The sequence below is a fragment of the Petaurus breviceps genome, unplaced genomic scaffold (genome assembly GCF_028583685.1).
Source record: "Petaurus breviceps papuanus isolate PSGF00001 unplaced genomic scaffold, PetGlider_PUasm1.0 110, whole genome shotgun sequence".
Taxonomy (NCBI): domain Eukaryota; kingdom Metazoa; phylum Chordata; class Mammalia; order Diprotodontia; family Petauridae; genus Petaurus; species Petaurus breviceps.
The window spans coordinates 5,720,464-5,741,276 of NW_027185597.1; the positions used below are offsets into that span (position 1 = coordinate 5,720,464).

A 20,813-nucleotide genomic window follows, 5' to 3' on the forward strand; every position below is an offset into this window, starting at 1 on the left:
TCTCAGAGCCATCTGAGTCCTGTGGCCAGATATGGATCAGGACAACTGGAAATGGCCCAGGATGCAATGGGGGTCCTTGGCCTTTACAGGCTAAAGTCTTTGACAGGTCTTAGTTTGACTGAGATAATGCCCATTCAATGATTAAGGCTTTGAAAAATTAGGCAACCAATGGCCTCAAAAAAAAAAAAAAAAAGATAAGGGAGAGGAAGACTCTGGGTTTCTAGTCAAAACAGAAACAGTTGTTATTTACATTTATTCTGAGCCAGTTGGGGCCCAAACAGTGACCAAGTAGGTCTGAGACCACAGTGATTTAGGGTTGACTGGTCTTAAAAAAAAAAAGTTTCAAAGATTAAGATTTACATTGCCTTTGGGCAGAGCACAGGCAGGTAAGGGACTACACCCTCTCCACAGCAGCCAAAGTTATCTCCCTACAGTACAGGGCTGATAATATCTTTTTGGCGGGGGGAGCGGGCGGGGAGTCAAGATGGCAGAGTAGAAACAGGACTTCCTCTCAGCTCCCCCAATTCATATAAAAAATGACTCTAGACAAATTTTGGAGCTACAGAACTCACAAAATGACACAGAGAAGCTAACCTTCCACTGAGGACAGCCCAGCAGGCCGGCAGCAAGTGGCCAGCAGCAAGTGGCCAGCACAGTGCTCTGGGAGCTGACCCAGCCCAAGTTGAGCAAGAGGCTTTAGCCTCAGGGCAGGCCTGACCAGTCCCTGGCTGGAGGGACTTCAGATCACCAGCAGCTGTGATGGTTTCCAGAATTATTAACCCATAGATGCCAAGGACAAAGTGAGAGGTTAGTGTAGCATGGACTTTGGGACCTGGGAATTCTGAGTGTGATCTGGCCTTTGCCCCAGGGGCAAGAAGCAGCTGAGGCCCCATGGCTGTGTGACTGCCACCTCGGGGCAGCTTTAGCTCCTAGCCTGCAGAATGTAGGGAGACCAAGCAACCAGTCTGAGGGGTAATCACTCTTGTTTTAACCTGCTTGGATCTGGATTGCAGTCTAGGGTGGAGGTTCTGGGGTACATGAGCAGTCTGTCAGAGCATGTGGAGGCTTCAGAGAGGGCACCCAACTAATACCTTTGGCAACTGAGAAAACCCCAGCGATTGATTCTGGTAGCAGAGTCCTACTGTGGCAAAAAGCCCAAAAGGCAAGCAATTGAGTGGCAACATGAGCAGGCAAAGGAAGCAAAGCAAGCAGAGCAACCCAAATTTACATTCCTGTTTTGGGGACAAAAAGGATCAAAGCATGGAACAGGAGGAAGACAACAAAGTCAGAACTCCTGCACCAAAAGCTTCCAAGAAAAATATGAGCTGGCTACAGGCCATAGAGGAGCTTAAAAAGGATTTTGAAAATCAAATAAGAGAGGAAAAATTTGGAAGAAAAATGAGAACGATGCAAGAAAATTATGAAGTGAGAGTCAACAACCTGATTGAAGAAAATAACACCTTAAAAAATAGACTAAGGGGCGGCCAGGTGGCTCAGCGAGTAAGAGCACCGGCTCCAGTGTTGGGATGACCTGGATCAAATCCGGGCTTGGATACTCAGCACCACACCCAGAAATAACTGGCCATGTAACCTTGAGCAAGTTACTTAACCCCTATTGCTTTAAAAAAAAAATAGACTAACTCAGATGGCAAAAGAGGCTCAAAAAGGCAATGAGGAGAAGAATGCCTTAAAAAGCCAAATTTGCCAGATGGAAAAAGAATCTCAAAAGCTCACTGAAGAGAATCATTCCTTCAGAGTTAGATTGGAGCAAATGGAAGCTAGTGACTTTATGAGAAATCAAGATACTATTAAACAGATCCAAACAAATGAAAGAATAGAAGGCAATGTGAAATATCTCATGGGAAAAACCACTGACCTGAAATATAGGTCCAGGAGAGATAATTTAAAAATTATTGGACTACCTGAAAGCTATGATCAAAAAAATAACCTAGAAATCATCCTTCAAGAAATTCTCAAGGAAAATTGCCCTGATGTTTTTAGAACCAGAGGACAAAATAGAGGTTGAAAGAGTCCACCAATCACCTCCTGAAAAAGATCCCCAAAAGAAAACTCCTAGGAATATTATAGCCAGGTTCTGGAATTCCCAGATCAAGGAGAAAATATTATAAGCAGCCAGGAAGAAACAATTTCAATATTGTGGAAATACAATCAGGATAACTCATGACCTGGCAGCTTCTACATGAGGGATTGAAGGGCTTGTAATATGATATTCCTGAGGTCAAAGGAGCTGGGATTAAAACCAAGAATCACCTACCCAGCAAAACTGAGTATCATGTTTCAAGAGATTGAAATTCAGTGGAATAGAGGACTTTTGAGCATTCTTGATGAAAAAAACAGAGTTGAATAGAAAATTTGACATTCAGATACAAGAAGCAAGAGAATCTTGAGAAGGCAAACAGGGAAAAGAAATCTTAAGTAACTTATCAAAGTTGAACTACTACATGGAGAAACGATAATTGTAACTTATGAAACTTTTCTCAGTATGAGAATAGCTGAAGGGAATAGAAATGTATATATGTGTGTGTATGTATATGTATACATACATATATGTCTATATAGGAGGGTATATGGGCATATGAATATATGTATGAGTATGTGTACATATGTCTACAGTTATACATAGACAGAGGGCACAGGACCAATTGAATAGGAAGGGATGATACTTAAAAGGTGAAATTAAGAGGTGAGAGAGGAATATAATGAGAGGAGATGGAGAGAGATGGAATGGGGTAAATGATCTCATATAGAAGAGGCAAGGGAAAATTGTTACAATGGAGGAGAAGAACAGAAAGGCGAAAGGAATGAGCCAACCTTATTCTCATTGAATCTGGCTTAGGGAGGGAATGACATACACACTAAATAGGGTATCTCACCCTACAGGAGAGTAGAGGGGAAGGGGAAGAGAGGGGGGATAATGGAAGGGAGGGCAGGCTTGGTCGGGGGGAGGGAAGTTGGAAGCACCTACTTTTGAAAAGGAAAGTATCAAAGTAGAAAATAGAACAAGTGGGGGGTGGGATAGGATAGAGGGAAATATAGTCAGTATTCCACAATATATCCACTATGGAAATGTTTTGTATATCTACTCATGTATAACCTATATTGAATTGCTTATATTCCCAGTGAAGGTGGGTGACAAGGGAGGAAGGGAAAGAATCTGGCATTCAAAGGTTTCAAATAAAATGTTTAAGTGTGTGTGTATATATATATATATATATGTATGTATGTATAAATTAATATTTTACATGTAAGTGTGGGAAATTAGATATACAGGCACTGGTGCATAGAGATCCACTGTGCCCTACTGGAAAGTCGAAGGGGAAATAGAAGGATATATGGGAGAGAGCAGATTGGGGCAGGGGATGCTCAGTGGAAACGTTGTTTTGGGGTGGTGGGTAGGGAAAATTGGGGAGAAAATTTGTAGCTCAAAATCTTGTGGAAATGAATGATGTAAACTAAAAAATAAAAAAAAGAGATAAAATAAATTTTTAAAAAGATAATATCTTTCCTTTCCCTCCCTACTCCCCACTGCCCCATTTAGTAAATACCAGGGACTCCCCATTTCCTCCATGTACTCTAAAGTCCTACTTCTGTTCTTCACACAAGACACTCCATCTCCTGCCTTTGCACAGCCTGTTCCCCATGCCTGGAATGCTGTCTTTCTTCATCTCCAACTCCTGAAATTCCTGATTTCCTTCAAAACTTAGCTGTTTGTTTTCCCATGAAGTCTTTCCTGATCTTCCTGGCTACTATTAACTTCCCTCTCACAACTACCTTGTGTTCTTTTTGTACATTTTCTGTAGACACGTGTAAATGTACATGCTATTTTTCCAATGGAATATAAACTCCTTGAGGACAAGGTCTATTTCATTGTCTTTATATCCTTTAGCACTTTCTCTGTAACTTATAAAGAGTTACCTGGAACATAGTATGTGATGGGGTGATGGGAAACGGAAAAGAACCTGTCCTTGAAAGCAACCCAGTCTCTGAACTTTCCCACACTTGCATTTCACCTTAGGCACCTGGCCTGTCCCAACCTACCTACTTAATACTCCTTAATGCCATCTAGACCCTTTCTCTGGTGCCCCTGGGCCACACCAGGCTATTTACCACTCCTTAATCCCATCCAGATCTTTGCACTGTCTTTTCTTGTATATAAGTATCAATTTTACCCCCATTAAGTTTTGAAGATTCCTTAAGTTTTTTGCCCACTCCAATTGCTGTTACAATAGCTCATACTTATGTAGAATCTAGCTTGCTTCTATTGGCATGACAAATAAACCTTGATACTCTCACTGAAAGAAAGCTTGAGTGGTCACTTTATTTCTAGGCAGACCCCACCCTGTACCCTTGCATTTCAGTGTTCCCAGCACTCCAAACTGAAACAGTAGGTGCTAAACAAATGTTTGTTTATTGATTGAAGATGCAGACTAAGATAAATTTAGGAAGGAAGGTTGGGACCTTATTGTAGAGGGCCTTGAATATCAGGTTATTATAATAATAGCTCATGTTTATATTGTACCACAAGTTTTAAAAAATGTTTTCCACTTAACAGCCTTATGAGGTTGAAAATGTAACCATTATTATGCCCATTTTACAGATGAGGAAAATTGAGACAGTAAGAATCCCCCCCCACACACACACACCCCTTTGTGTACACAGACAGCCAAAAGGTCAATATGACAACTTCTGAACTCAGGTCTCCTAACTTCAAATCCAGTACTCTTTATACTACATCTTACAGTTTCAGGATTTCATTCTTAGAGAATCGGAATCCCTTGAAGGTTCATATCCAAGGAAGTGATATGATGAAAAAGACATTTTAGAAAGATTCACCTGAAAGGTGAGCAGATTAACAAACTAAAAGTAGAGAAATCAGGAAACTAATGCAGTAGCCTAGTTAAAAAGTGGTAAAAGGGGTCGGCCAGGTAGCACATCGAGTAAGAGCACTGGCCCCAGTGTTGGGATGACCTGGAGATCGAATCCCAGGCTCAGACAGTTAGCACCCACCCAGAAACACCTGGCCATGTAACCTTGAGCAAGTTACTTAACCTCGATTGCTTTAAAAAAAAAAAAAAGTGGTAAAAGCCTGTACTATAGTGATGGAATTAAGATTGAACACTTAAGAGCTGAAAGGAACTGTGGTGATTATTTAGTCTAACCCTTTTATCTACAAAGATTTTATTGCTCAGAGGTAATCTGATGGTGGTCTTAGAATGGAAAATTTCTTGATATTCCCAAATAACATTGACATGACTATATTGCTCTGCAAGCTGTTATTTATTTCACACTTGCCATTCCCTTCTCTGTTTCTTCATTCTTTGTCCTGTCAACATCCCTGTCTGGTTGCTTCTCTCTGAAGGATATGCAAACTCAGTAGCCTTCAGGGCTGGTCTCTCTCCACATCCACATGCAGCTCAGTGCTTCCATGACATCTAAACTCCTACTGACTCTGGGTCATTCTCTCCATTCCTCTATTTAATGTGGTCCCTCTTCTGTGGAAGCAGCACTCCTCTTCATATGCCCTGGAAGTTCACTGCAAATTAGGGAGTATAGAGTTTACCTAACTCCCTTTGGCATAATCCTGTCCCACTGACTAGCTAAGTAACTGTGAATAAATCCTCCAACCTCTCTGGCCTCAATTTCCTCATCTGTAAAGCAGAGATAATAATATTTGTACTGATGAGGTGCAGGCTCTGGGAACCCCCTTGAGCTCTCCTTGAATCTTTGATGTATAGGCTCTGGGAACCCTCCTTGAACTCTGATTAAAATGTCCCATTTGATGAGGCATTTGCATGAGGCCATAAGCCTCACAGTGTGGCTGGGCCCAGACCTCTGTTACTAGCCTAGCCCTCCATTGTCCATCTACTTCCCACCCTTGAGCGTATCAAAATATCAATCCACCCTTGAATTGAACTAGCCCTCTACTGTCTGTAGTCTCCAGGTAACCTCCAGCAACTTCTTACCCTTAATCCTCCTGAAGACCCTCCCCAAACTCCTCCCCTAGACCACCCCTAGATTCCTCCCACAACTTTCTATATATAAGATCCCATCTTCCCTCCATGTGGGGTGAGAGCACCATAGAATCACCTAGCACAGACTTACTCTGTGTCTAATACAAGCGAACTTTTAATAAACTTTATTTTTCTTTGTCTGAGAAGACTTGAGTCCAATTCATTTGGCAGGACCCAATATGTTGGTATTTTGGGATCTCCAGAGCAACCCTAACCCTCTTTGTACTATCTACCTCACAGGATTATTCTAAGGAAAGAGCTTTTCAACCTTCATATTGCTATATAAATAAGTTATTATTATAATGAAGAAGTTATAGCCTGGTCAATAAGTCGTCACAATATATTTATGAAGCATGTATTATGTGCCAGCAACTATGTCAAGCACCTCAGGGAACTTACATTGCATTGTGTGAAGATAATGCATAAAAAAAAAAAAAGTGGGGGTAGAGGAAATCTGAAAAGGTAACCTATAGAGGAGCATAGTGGAAACAGAAGTCCAGAGAATAATGGAGTGAACATAGCTGACCTGAACATTCTCCTTAAAATGGAGCTTCCAAAGAGAATTGACCAATCATAAGAAGGGGTCAAAGGCATGAAGTGATCTTTTAGAGTGAAAAGCCTTCTGGGAAGAAAGATGTTCTCTCCTCATTTGTCTCTGCCTCTCAGTTCTTTAGTTTCCTTTAAGATTCAGCTCAAATCCCCCCTTCTATAGGAAGCCTTTTTCAGTCCCACTATCTACTCACTCCCAACCCCAGTGCCTTCTCTTCTTAGATGACCTGTATGTGCCTAGTTGTTTATGTAGTCTCCATCCTTGGGACATGAGCTCCCTTTAAGGCAGGGATTGTTCCAGGGTGAGAAGGCTATTGAAGCACGGTGGAAAAGGTAGTCTACAGAGTCAGGAGAAGAGCCCAGATAGATTAAAGTATTTTCCCAATATAATATATATAGTAAATTGAAAAAGATTGATGTGAGAGACATTAAATTATGAGGAGAAAACTGGCAGAATTTGGGAGACTAATAGTAGAAAGTGTGGTGAGGAAGAGGGAGGAGCCAAAGATATTGGGGATTTGGTTGACTGAGAAAATAAAGTCATTGCAATAGGACGCAGGGGACAGTCTTTATCAGAAGATATTAAATTTAAAAATATATATATATATATCATTCTTGGCAATGTTAGGAGCAGCATTGGATATGCACACCAGTTTAAAAGTTGCATATTGAATTTATTGGGATTTTTTTAAATCAACCTGCACGTAATAGAGATTTGCAGTTTTATCCAGTCCTCTTTGTTTTGTTATTTATATGGAAGTACTCATTTTGTTTGGTATTTGTTAATAAGACCATAATAAAAAAAGAAATGAATCACAGGCAATTGGAATGACAGGCATAGATTCAAGAGCATGGTTAGACTCAAGGAAAGACATTTTAAAGTCACACATAGAGAAAATAGTTGTAGCCATGAAAGTCAATGAACTTTGTGATAGAGTTGAGAGAAAGAAGATGAAAGGTTTAGAATATGAAGTCATTCACAAAATGTTACTGAGAAGTTTTGGCAAATCACCTCACCTCCTTGGGCCTCAGTGGGCTCATCTACAAAATAAGGATAGACTAGCTGGCCTTTACTGCCCCTTTCAGCTCTGTTTATGCTTATACTTTAGAAAATAACAGAGAGCAGGTGTGAAGAAAGTGAGTCTGCTGAAGCATTGGCCAGATAATTAATGAAACTGAAAACGGTTGGTTGGACCAAACCAAATATGCACAGAAGAGATATATGTGGTAGGCTCCACAATTCTTCTTTTTGCGTTTTTTTTTTTTTTGGAGGGGGAAAGTAGGGTAATTGGGGTTAAGTGACTTGCCCAAGGTCACATAGCTAGTTTTTTGTGTTAAGTGTCTAAGTCTGGATTTGAACTCAGGTCCTCCTGACTCCAGGGTCAGTGCTCTATTCACTGCTCTCTACCTTGCCGCCCCAGCTCCACAATTTTGAAAGCACCAAGAGATCTATTTTCAAGATATTTGGAAAAAGGGAAGATAGTACTGGAAAAATTATAAATGAATGGTACTTGAGAGGATATCAGTAATTACTGGATAATGTCTATTTTGTCAACACCTTTTTATGAAAATAATCAATAAACACATTGAGAGTATCCTTGATGAAAATATGAGAAAGGAACAAGCTTTTGCAAACAAATTTCTACAAAAGATCATATCTTCATGGTCACACAATTGCTGGAGAGGTGCAACAAATATAGGATCCTGTTGTCTTTTATGGTTTGCTGATTACAAAAAGCATTTTATTAAAGTAGAACAAAGGTTTCTCCCATGCTATGCTAATATCATACAATATTCCTTGATTGCTAAAATCATAGAGATAACTTTGTTCAATAATCCTTTATTAATATCACACCAAGTCGTGCACAAAACAAAGAGACATCCCACTGCAAAATGTGTTTACCTCTGCTGTGGAGGAAGACTTGCACTGAACCCAAAAGGTAGAAGGATGCCTTACAGATCAGCTGTTCTTAACCTTTTTATGTGTCATGGACCTCTTTGGCAGTCTGGGGAAAGCCTATGGACTCCTTAAGATGATCTTTTTAAGTGAATGAATATATGTGTGTGTGCATGTATATATATATATATATATACACACACATATATATATACATGCACACACACATATATATATGATTACAAAGGAAACCAATTATATTGAAATATAGTTATCAGAATATTAAAAAAATTATGGACCTTGTTACACACACACACACACACACACATACACACACACAATTCCTCTTCTCCCAATGAAGTAGAAGAAGAGAATACCATGACTGGTGAAGGGAGGGGAGGAGGGAAGGACATATTCTTATATGGAGGGAGGGTTTAGTTAAGGTGAGTTGGTTAGAAAATGGTAATGAATAAAAAGGGAAATTTAGCCACTATGAAACAGTACCCATTACCAAAGTACCACAAAGTCCCTTTTGCAAAAAACCATTACACAAAAATCTAACCTAATCTTAACTATTTAAATAGATCTAGCTTGCCCGATCTATGCATCATCTGTCTGACATTCCTATAGACATTGAAGGCCTCCAGATGTTACAATCTGTCCATGATGATATGCTGATAGAATTTAGCTTCAGAATGCCTATGGGATCTCCCCAACGAAATTCATCATCTCAATGAAATTCATGATCATTTAAAAGAGACTGGCTTAATATAAACAGGAAAAAAATAAAGAATGAGTATTGAATACACTTTGACATAGAGCTATATGGGCATTCCATTGGGTTATTCCATCCTGACCTCTACTCTGGACAAGCACTGTGGAAGAACAATGAGATGAGTATTGAATGGGAGGATAGGGATAGGCTGGATTTTTTAGGGGGGAGGGGGGCAGAAATTAGCTAGTACTTTTAATGATACAGAATGTAATATCAGAAGACAGAGTAGGGAGAGGGGAGAAAGTTATGCATGAACACAGCTGTCAGTCAATAAGCATTTATTAAGCTCTTTCTTTACTCTGCTTATGTGCTAGGCTAGGGATACAAAGGGTAAAACAATCCCTGCCTTAAAGGGAGCTCACGTCCCAAGGATGGAGACTACATAAACAACTAGGCACATACAGGTCATCTAAGAAGAGAAGGCACTGGGGTTGGGAGTGAGTAGATAGTGGGACTGAAAAAGGCTTCCTATAGAAGGGGGAATTTGAGCTGAATCTTAAAGGAAACTAAAGAACTGAGAGGCAGAGACAAATGAGGAGGGAAACATTCTAGGCATGGGACACAGACTGTGAGGACACAGAAATGGAAGATGGAGTGTTGTGTTCAAGAAACAGTGATTAGGCCCCTTGTAGCTAACTCATAGCCTTTTGGAGTGATGAAGAAAAGTGTAAATAGATTGGAATAAATAGATAGGTCGGAAGGGACCAAGCTATGAAGAGCTTTAATGGCCAAACTTAGGACTTTATATTTGATCTCGGAGGCCTATTGTCCCCTAGTTGAGTCGCTGAGTAAGGGAGTAACATGATCAGATATCAAAACAGAAAATCCTTTTGGCAGCTGGGTGGAGGATGGAATGGAGAGGGGAGAGAATTCAAGCAGACTAAGAAAGGCTATTGAAACAATCCAAGTGAGATGTGGTGGTGGCAGTGATCTGAACTAGGGAGTTGACTGGGTGAACAGAGATGAAGACAAGATATAGGTGAGATGGATATATGGCAATGAAGAGTTCACTGATAACTTTGGAGAGGATAATTTCAATTGAATGAGGTCAAAATCCAGATTACAGATGGTTAGAAGAGAGGAGAGGAAGCGAAAATCTGTGTAGACAGTTTTATTAAGTTCAGCCATTAAAGGGAGAAGAGATATAGAACTACAGGATGTCATTGGAGGATTTTTTAAAAGATGGAGGACACATGGGCATGTTTGTACATAGCAGGAAAGGAACCAGTCCATAGGGAGAAATTGAAGATAAGGAGTTAGGGATATGATTGTAGGGGTGATATTCTGGAGAAGACAGGATCGAATGAGATCAAGGATTAAGGTAGAGAGACTTCTCTTCATGATAGACAAAGGTAAAAAGAAAAAGGAAAATACTGGAGATATCTGAGTGAAGTGAGATGAGTAAAAGGGGAGATCTTAGTGATTTGCTTTTCTCTTTTTCTTTGAAGCAAGAGAGGGGAGGCTGTCACCTGAGAGGGTGGGTAAAGGAAATGCTTTGGAAAGAGTGAAGAGAAAGTTTTAAATAGCTCCTGTGGAGAGTGAATTAGTGAAGGATGAGAAGGGAGTAGAATGACTGCCTAATTTCAAGCTGGAAGACACCTTAGTCATCTAGTTCAGTCCCTTCATTTCACAGATGAATAGGCCCAGAAAGGTTATGATTTGCATAAGGTCAAATAGAAAGTAGCAGAGCCAGGCTTTAGGACTGGTTGATGCAAGTGGAAATTGGTCCTGGAAAATGAAGATGTTGAAGATATGGAGAGGGTGGCATATCACAAGGTGGTATGAATTTCAAATGACATTGGGAAGTAAAATCCAGGTCTACCATTCATCTTTTTTCAGTGAACTGGAAGAAGAGGGGACCATGACTAGTGAAAGGAAGAGAAGGGGATAGTGCATATTATTACATGGGGAAGACTTAATTGAGGTGGTTAGAAAATGGTAGAGAAAGGAAATTTAGCCACCGTGAAACAGTACCCTTTTCAAAAAGTATCCTTTGCAAAAAGTCACTATACAAAATGAAAGCTATTTTATCTACTTATTTAGAAATGCAAATAAAACAAAATTGAGACTAAAAACTCCTCATATGTTAGGAGCCTAAACTGAGGGATTTTATCCTTATCATATATATTGTATATGTCCATATCCTTTACTGGCCACAAATCTAATTAATTTTTCAGAAATTGGTGGAGGCTAGATTAGATGATTCCACAGGTCCCTTAACAACTTTGCAATTCCCTGCTTTTTTATGTGTAAAATGGATCATCCCATTTTAGTACTAGGAACGGAGAGACTGACCCAGTGTTTCTGGAGTAGAAGGAACTCCCTGGAGCAGCACATGCCCGGGAAGTACTAGTGTGGTGGGATTGTGTGTTTCAGTAGGTGGCACTCTTCCCTATGGCCAGAAATTCAGCCCTAGCTTGCTCCTGAACAGGATCCCTCAGGCCTTTGGCTGAAATCGAACTGCTGGCTCCTATTAATCCCAAAAGAATCCTCCAAAATCCTTCCTTTAATGGCATTTGTCAGCATTTATTTCACAATTACTATATGCCAGACACTGGGTCAAGCACTGGGGATACAAAGAAGGCAAAAAAAAACCACCAACAACAACACAAAGAAAACGGAAACAACAACAAATCAGCCCCTGCCCTCAAGGAGCTCACATTCCAGTGGTGGAGTGAACACATAAATAATTAGGTGCGTACAAAATACAGAGTAGATGGAAGGTAATCTCAGAGGGAAAAGGCACCAGCAGTGAGGGAAGGAGGAAACAGGGCAATATGTTTTTCTTTGCTTCTCCACCGGGATTATACACTTGGAGTGATACAATAGTGACATATCAGTAATTAGAAATAGGGGATGTAGTTGGATAGAAAGATTGTGGTTGGTTACAGGGCTTTTAATCCTGTCTCTGACACTTGCTATCTCAGGCACCCTAGGAAAATTACTGCTCTTCTATGGATCTCAGTTCCCTTATTTGTAAATATGAAAGGGAATTGAAATAGATGACCTTCTAGGTCTAATGATCTGATTCCAAATTACCCCCCTTTTTAGTGCTGTTTCTTATTACCAGTTGTAATCCATTTTCCCCATTTTGAATAGAGAATTTGGGGTGCTCATATGAAGGTGTGATTTTAAACTGAGATCCATGCCACAGGGTACCCATGAAAATTAAGCTCATGGCTTTACGTCTCACACCATCCATTTAAGATTATAAATCTAGAGTTGGAAGGGACCTCCAGATGCCTAATCCAACCCTCATTGTACAGAAAAAACAGACTTGTGTGTTGAAGTCACTTGCCCCACGAGGGATTTGAACCTAGCCAGGCCTCTGTTTTCAGTCCCTACTCTTTCCAGCAGGCCGTGATTCAACGCTGTTACTTCTAGTTTTAACATTGCAAATATAAATGGTTGGGAGAACGTTGTCATAAATCTAAGAGGTTTGGTCAGAGCAAAAGTTTGAAGTGTAGTAATCTTTTACTTTTGTGATCTGAATTTTAACAGTGACTATTAGAAGATCAGGATGTTTTTAAGATTTCTTAGAAACTCTATGGAAATGTGGACTAGGATTTTTTTTTATTCGCTCTCTCCCCGTGATTTGATATTGGAGACTCCTAGTGAGCAAATTTCCTCCAACAATGCAGCTCAGCACCTGCTAGACAATATATGCGAACTGCCAGGAGCCCTGCGAGATTAAGTGATTTTCCTAGAATCACAACTAGAATGTAGCTGGGCAGTACTTGAACCCAGCTCTCCCAGGGAGCCGAATTGCACGCTGCCTCGTGAACACTGGACAAAAGCATCTATTGTTCTCGAGTGTCTTCCCCAAGTCCGTTCTTAATTTGGGAGAGCGTTTGGCTTCTCTGACTTAACAAGCATTTATTAGGCGCCAGGCCCCACGGTGTGCCTGCCAGGCTCGGGGGATTAAAAAAGCAAAAACTCAGTTCTTGCCCTCGAGGCGCTCCTAGTCTAGCTGAGGGAGACAGCAGCAGCAGACACCCCAAGGAGGACACGCCAAATTGGAGGTACCCCCACCCCAACCTTCCCGCTGAGCGCGGCCGTGCCCCGCGCCCCGAAGGCGCTTTATGAGCGCCGGTTCCCGGCCGGCTCTCACTGCAGTTGAGCGTCCCTTGAGGAGGGCAGGATGGGGCGGGGGGCGGGCTGGTGGAGGAGGGCCCGGGAGGAGCAAACTGGAGGACTCGGACGGATGCGCTCCTCACTGCTGCTCTGCTGCTGCCTGCGCTGCAGCTGGAGGCCCGCAGGTTCGAACTCGTGGTGTGGGGGAGGGATCGTGGGAACTCGGCTCTTTTTTAGGGGCAGCACCGCGGAGAGGGAACTGAAGCCTTGGACGAGGGAGGGGGTACTGTTTATTTTAGGGGACAGGTCGGTCTTAGTCTCCGGGAAGAGGTGGGGGGTGACCTCCAACCCGAGGGCTCGGAGCAGAAGAGGGCAGCGTGGAGGTGGCGTCCGGGTTGTCTCTAGGGCCCGGACCCCGGCGATGGCGTCGGAACGATTGCCCCCCCCTCCGCCGGGTGTGTGCTGAGCAAAGCGAGCCGGTCGGCCCGGACGGCTGAAAGCGCGGAGAGGGCGGGCGGAGGGTGCGCGGCGGCGGCGGCGGCGGCGGCGGCGGCAGGAGGAGGAGGGTGGGCGGGACCGGCGGCGGCGGCAGGGGGGAGGGGGAGGGGGAGGAGGGAGCGGGTGTCTGTCGCACGCAGCTCCAGTCCGGGCGGCCCCTGGGAGTGTGGGACGCGGCCAGACCTTGGCGGGACGGGGGCCGAACAGCGCTAGAAACCCTGTGGGGCAGGTGGCGACGCCGGCAGAGCCTCCTCAGCACGGGAGGAAGATGTTGGTGAGTCTCAGCCGCTTGGAGGAGGCTGGGGCCGGGGGAGCGGAGCAGGCCTGGGCCGGAGCCGCGGTGTCGCAGTGACGGAGACCGCGTCCGAGACGGCTCCCAGCGGAGCCGGGCCGGGCCTGGCGCCGCCGGGGTCCTGGGCCGGCCTTTGGCCCGGCTCTCTGGGTCGGGTGCTGGGGGAGGGGTGTGCAGAAGCGAGAGGTGCTGGCCCGGGCCGGGGCCCTCGTGTAGGTGCGTGTTGCGGGGGGAGGGGAGGCGGAGAAGGGGAAAGGAAAGGGAAGAAAGGCGCTGGTGGGGTGTAAGTGCAGGTACTGAGTCACCCCGGGTGGCCTCTGCGGCCCAGGCCCCGGGTCTTTGCTACGCCGGGTGCTACTAACTACGCACTGGGTAGAGGCCCTTCTCCCCGGAGCGGCGGCGGCTGCAGCCCTGTTGTTGTGGCCGCTGCCTCCCTGCCCGGGCACGCCGTGCGCTCGCTGCCCTTCGGCCTCGGCTCAACGCAAGGGCAGGGCCGGGCTGGGAGCCTAGCGCTTGGTCCCGGGGGGAGGGGGGGGGATCACCCTGCACTCCCCCCTCCCTCCTTCCGGGGATAGCGCTCTCCCCACCCCGGACTCCGCCGCCTCATCCTTCTCCCCTGAGTTGCCTTAGCGTGTGAGGGCGCGGGGGCGACGACGGCGGCGCGGAGGCGGAGGAGGGTGGGCAGGAAGACCGCTCTCATTTTCCGGTTCCTGATCTCGTCGCGTCCCGTCCCGTTCTCGGAGGGTCCTCGGGTCCTCTCAGCCGTCGGCCGGCCTTTTACTTGCCGCGATTCCCCGGAGTTGAGTATTAGCCGACAACAATCGTAGCTTCCGGCCGTCCTCCCAGCGCCCCCCCGCCCCTCCCAGGGCAGAGGCCCCAGGGGACCGGGAAGAAGGCCACGGCGTGCCCTGTTCCCGCCGGGGACACTGAGGCAGCGGGGTCTTGGCCGAGCTGGGCTGGTCGGCGCCTCGGCCGGACTCTGGGGACCTGGGACGGGGGACCTGCTCCGGGCGCCTCCGGCCACGCGGAAGGTAGAGAGTGACCCCTCAGGGGGTTTGCCGAAGCCTTGGGCCGGGGGCGGAGGGGGGGCCCCAGGGTAGCCTAGGTGGAGTTATGTGGGTCAGGTGCAGACCCCAAAGCCAGGCTTTCCTCTCTCTTTCTCCTGTGCAAGGCTTGAGCGATGCTTCCGGAGGCTTAGAAAGACCACGAAAACCGGCTGGAGGTGTAGGTGTATACATCAGCAGGGGATACCCAAAGTTTTAGTGCCTTCTAAGCTATATCGAAGTGCTTTATTAAGCTTCTGTTTTATAGAGGATGTTTTAAAGCTTGTTATGTTACTGATACGTTACATACAACAGAAAGGCTTTCCCAAAAGTCTTAGTGCACCTTAAATCATGTTCAAGTACGCCATTAAACTTTTCATTTATTTTCTAATATTGTTATATAGTACATATAACGTATAGGACGTTTCAGAAGTCTTAGTGCCTAAAACTGCACTAGACTTTTGTGACACCCTGTACGTAATTTGTAGTAACATTAGTATAAATAACATTAGCATAAGGTTTTATTTTTATAGAGAATAAAATAATATTTTATATAAAATAGAATAACTTGTGTTTACATATATACATATATGTGTGTTTATGTATATATGATGTGGGTGTGTGTTGCATACATATTTGTGTATACATTTGAATGAACTTTTGTGCCTTTTCCCCATACTTGAGTTACAGTAAATTCTGAAGATAATTCTTAGTTCCAATTTAATGGAATGTTTATTTGCTTTGGAGGTGGTAGGATTAAAACAGTAAAGTTTTCATTTGGAATCGATGCAGGTCGTGCTTTTTATACCTTAGGTTGGAAGCAAATTTTCATTTTTATTTTTATCACAAAAATTTCGACTAATTTAGGGCATGTATTGAAGGCCAGAATATGACATTAATGATTTGCACATCATAAGCATTTGACAAATTTTTTTCCTATTCATTCATGAATAACAGTGGGATTTTTAAAAACCTCTTGGAATAGATTGCCTATAGCAGGCAAGAGGACCTTTGAAAATAATGATATATAGAAAAAGGGAATGGGAGGTCAAATTGCATTTATTCTCATTTAACTTTCTAAATGCTACTAATGTTACATACCTTAAAATTAATGTAATGCTTACGAACTGCTGCAAACTATGCAATTTTACCCCAAAAACCTCATCCTAGATGTGTTAGATATTTTGAGAGAGGATGCTTCTCTTCATTCGTTTGTTTATTCATTCATGCTCTTTAGCTGGTGAAGTTAAATATTTTTTTTAAGTCTGGTTTTAAGTTTTTTCATTTATTGAATCCATTTTTGAGTAAAAATTTATTGAATTTAAAAGATTTAGAATTCTAAAGGTACTGGAACTCTTGCTTCAATTCCAGTGTGCCTTTTTTTGGAGTGTTCAATAGAGCTTCTTAAGCTAGTGGAATATAATGTTGCTAAGTATAGGAAATTAACTTAAAAAAAAAATGTCCAGTAACATTTTCCCAATTGAACATTGTTTTTCAAGATTGGCTTTATCATCTTTAAGGTCTATGTGAGCAAGAATTTTCTCCAGTTTACAAATTTATCTCATAGCATCTAGTACAGTTGCTTGCACATAAATGCCCAATTAATATTTGATTGGTAGACTCATTCTTAGTTTTCTTTAGGCCTTGAGAATATAGGTATGTGCCAAATTGTGAATTTCAAGCAATGTATGAAATTTTAACAAGTATTTTTCATAAAAAATTCCATTGTGTTTTGTTATTTGCATTAGAGGTTGGTTTGTTAGTAGTAGAAAGATAGCGGATAGAAACTGGACCTCAGATTTCTTTGAGTAAGGATAATCCTGCCAATACTAGTGGGTACCTACTCTGCAAATTATAATCTTAGAGAGTTGCCTTGGGGGCACAAAGAGGTTTTAAATTACCTTACCTAGTTCACACAGCCAGTATGTGTCAGAGGTAGTACTTGAACCCAGGTCTTTTTGGCTCTAGGATCAACTCTCCACTATGACATGAGGCTCCTTTCAGGGTAGAAAGAACATTAAAATCTCAGTCTTGCCCATGAAATTAAGAAATAAAAATATTTTCTAATTGCTCTTGATAACTTAAGTTTTGGAAAGATGGAAAACTAGTTCAAACATCGTGTTTCATTTTACGTGGAAGACATTACTTACTTTAGGTTACAAGATGCTTCATCTCCATCAGAAGGGATTTTTCTCTTAACTTGAAAGTGATTTCTTTCTCATCTGATGTTGTACTTTAAACTCCTTAATGCACTTATATTCTGATTTGTATTATATTTGTTCTCTCCTTGCAGTAACAGTATATATCTCTTAATAGTATTATCTCCTAGCACTTTGAGAATGGTAGGCAATATACTTAAAATAAATATTTGCTGAATGAATGAATGTATTGAGATAGAAATCTAGTTAGTGGTGTAGCTAGTCAAACAGAAAGAAGCAGTGGCTAATGTTGTATGTCATAGTGTTGCAATATTGGCAGTAGTACTTGTACTTGTTAGTACTTCATCAAACATTTGTCAAGTGCCTGCTGTGCAAGGCACTATGCTAGGCATTGGAGTTACAAAGACAAAAACTGAAGCAGCCCCTGCCCTTGAGGAGTTTATATTTTATTTAGGGGAGCCAAGAAAAACAATATGTATGTGGAAAAGCAAATACATAATATCTACCAAGTGGAAGTAATTTTAGGGGAAACCTGAAGAACTGGACAGGAATCAGGATAGGCTTCCTGTAAAAGGTAGAACTACAGCTGAGCCTTGAAGGAAACCAGGGAATTTGAGGTGATGGTGGAGAAGAGTGAGCATTTTTTGCATGGAGTGCAACCTTTTGAAGTCAATGAGAGGAGATAAAGTGTTTATTTGGGTGACAGCAGCCAATCTACTTTGCTGCATTACAGAGTGCAGTCAGTAAACATGGAAAAGTAAACTGGAAGTATATTGTGAAAGATTTTAATTGCCAGGAAAGAGGAATTTATATATTTTATCCATGAGACCAGAGGGAGCCGATGGAGATTCTTGAGCAGAGGAATAACATGGTGTGACTTGGAGAATTTTAACAGCTTTGGCAAATGGAACAGAGCAGGGGGAGGTTGGATGTAGGGAGATCAGTTAGGAGGCTATTTCAGTTGGCAAGAAGAGAGATGAGGAGTGTCTGAATTCTAGGGGTAATGGCTGTGCAAGGGATAGGAAGGATGTTGTATAGAGGTAGAAAAATCATTTTTTGCTGCTGATCGTATCTCTGGGGTGAGGAGGGATAGATTTGGAGAGAAATATGGTAAGATTATTCAAATCTGATAGCTATTACATGCCAGTATCACTCTTTAAATTCAGAGCCACTGAGGAGCAGAAATTGTTGACCAGATTTTCCTTCTTTGGTATTTTTGCCCTCCATAGGTTTCATATCTTTTGAGTTTTCTGAGTCTGATGGTCTTTAAAGTCTTATTCGTAGTAATCTGCAGAAAAGTCCTAAAGTATTTTCACATTTGTAAGGAGAAGGAGCTGAGTGGAACAGTGGACAGAGCCTAGAGTGGGGAGTTCAAATATGACCACTCACTGACACTAGCTTTGTGACCTTGAGCAATTCATTTAATCTGTTTGCCTCAGTTTTCTCTACTGTAAAATGGGGATAATAATAGCACCTATCTCCTATGTTTGTTGTGAGAATCAAATGAAATAAATTTGTAAAGTGCTTGACGCAGTGCTTGGTGGCACATAGTAGGCACAATATAAAATGCTAGATAGCATTATTACTATTATTAAAACCAGAATAACATTTGATTAGAGTTTCTTAGTTATCTTTAATTTAAATGCCTTCGATTAAAAAATAGAGTTGGCATTTCATTAAAAATATTAACACATTAAAATTGATTGATAAAATTTTAACAATGAAAATAATTTGGAGAAAGGTTTAATTTGAAATGGTTTGTTTTTCATATTCTATGTTTTTAATATATAAATACAATTACTTGCATTTATATAGTAGCTATACACAGACATACTTCCAGGTGACCTAGGTACATGTAAAGGTCAACTATAGCAAATGAAATTATTATATATGTAGCACTTTGCAAATCTTAAAAGGCTCAGTACATGATCCTTATTGTTATTGGATTTAGTGTTTAGTGCCTTCAACAGTGGCATACTAAATGTTTTATCTTCAAATACGTTTAAAAAGTCTTCTTACGAAAGGCAAATTTCAAAAGAATCTTACTCATTAAAATATAATTCTAAAGGAAGTCATTGTAATGAAATTTTTTTTTTTTTGGTGAAAATCTTGTTAAAACAGTATAACAAGTATACTCCTTAGAAAACAAGAACAATAGAGGAGAGAAATAAAGGGGTACTGTGAATTAAGGCAGAAGGCTATGGGTCTTTTGATTACCTGTGGCCAGACTTTCCATGTAGAGGCCGATAACCTTGTCAACAAGTGCAATAGCTAACAATAATAATAATAATGGCTAACATTTATAAGTGTGATTGGCTACCAAAGATGATTATATTCATCCCCCCAATCCTTCTTCCTCCCTCCCTTTCACTCAAATGAAGTAGCACTTCAGGCTGAAGTGGAATAGCAATAGAATCTGCAGTTGTGGTGGCATTGTATTTATGCTACAGCTTATGGACCCTGACAGAGTTTTAGTGAGCTCGAATAGTATAATACAGAATAGGAGGAACACAGAACTTGGCATCACAAAAGACTCAGCTCTGACATTATGACTTTGGGTCAGTTATTTAACCCCTCTGAGCCATAGTCACCTAATCTGTAGAATGGGAAAAATAACGTGATGCCCCCCCCCTCCCCAAAAGCAAGAGTCTAAGCCATGATGTCAGAGTAATAGATGAAATTTTCCCCCCTCCACTATTACCTTGAGGTAGTTATTCATCCCATGTAGATCTGATAGAAAAATTTACCTTCCTTCTGGGGTGTGTCAGCACCCTCCACAAGTTTGCATTTTCTGTGATTTGGAATAAAAGCTGTCCTGTAACTAATAGACATTGTTACCTTGAGTGTGTTCTCAGGGCATCTGGGGACACTTTAATATGATTTATTCAGTTATTTTCAATCACTGAGTTCATTGATTTTCCCAAACTAAGATTTCAGTGGGGACAGAGTTCTACTTCAGTAGAAATTGAACCTGATCCATGAATATTATCTGCATGTCTGCCTTGTAGAATCTGTAGCTTACTAAAATACAAAGCTCAGGTATCCTCTGTAGTACAAAGCTTTTCTGGATTCTTACTCCTGAAGTTGCTTTATGCTACCTCCATGTACTTATATACATATTATAACCCTTCAGAATGCCGGGTTCTTGAGCATGTTACTTTTCTAAGTCTTTTTTTTTTTTACTTAAGGTATCCCTAGCACAGGACTTTAAAGAAAGTAGGTATTCATAATTGTTGAATGGCATTTTTCTACATTATTGACATTTTCATCTTTTTTCTTTTTCAGTAGGGTTCAGATAGAAATGGACTAAAGGAAAGTCATTTTTCTGCTATTGTTTTACTTTTAGTGTTCTGTGAACATTGTGCAAATGTATAAAATGACTTTTTTATAACTGAATGAATGAAAATACTTATGAAATGCTCATTATGGGCCAAGAAGAATCAAGATAATCTCTACTGTCAAGGAACTTATGTACTTTAATTGAGAGAGACAGC

The 20,813-nt window shown here is 41.8% G+C and overlaps 2 protein-coding genes across 4 annotated transcripts in view; one reads left to right on the forward strand and one right to left on the reverse strand.

Moving 5' to 3' along the window:
• The first annotated feature begins 13,387 nt into the window (after window positions 1–13,387).
• The window catches only part of LOC138156303 (cullin-1), a 116,716-nt gene continuing 109,290 nt past the window's right edge, over window positions 13,388–20,813 (forward strand). The window contains exon 1 of one of the 3 annotated variants that reach the window (XM_069081659.1): window positions 13,388–13,512. The gene's annotated coding sequence lies outside the window, so the exon portion shown is untranslated. Of the gene's footprint in view, window positions 13,513–13,917; window positions 14,100–15,128; window positions 15,149–20,813 lie in introns of those variants that run through there. The other 2 variants (XM_069081580.1, XM_069081727.1) reach the window with 2 other exon arrangements.
• Window positions 13,641–20,151, reverse strand: LOC138156884 (WAS/WASL-interacting protein family member 1-like). Its single transcript, XM_069082375.1, has 4 exons — window positions 20,067–20,151; window positions 19,537–19,590; window positions 14,743–15,218; window positions 13,641–14,390 (listed from the first exon to the last, which is right to left on the reverse strand). Exons 1-4 carry the CDS (start codon window positions 20,149–20,151, stop codon window positions 13,641–13,643), a joined length of 1,365 nt encoding a protein of 454 aa, XP_068938476.1.

Excerpts from the sequence above, each read along its gene's own strand:
- LOC138156884 (XM_069082375.1), bottom strand. The coding sequence starts at position 20,151 with ATGTCTATTAGTTACAGGACAGCTTTTATTCCAAATCACAGAAAATGC. Across the intron at positions 19,591-20,066 it reads TGACACACCCCAGAAGGAAG|CTATTGCACTTGTTGACAAG; the intron begins GTAAATTTTTCT and ends TATTATTGTTAG. Across the intron at positions 15,219-19,536 it reads CATGGAAAGTCTGGCCACAG|GCTACCCTGGGGCCCCCCCT; the intron begins GTAATCAAAAGA and ends AACTCCACCTAG.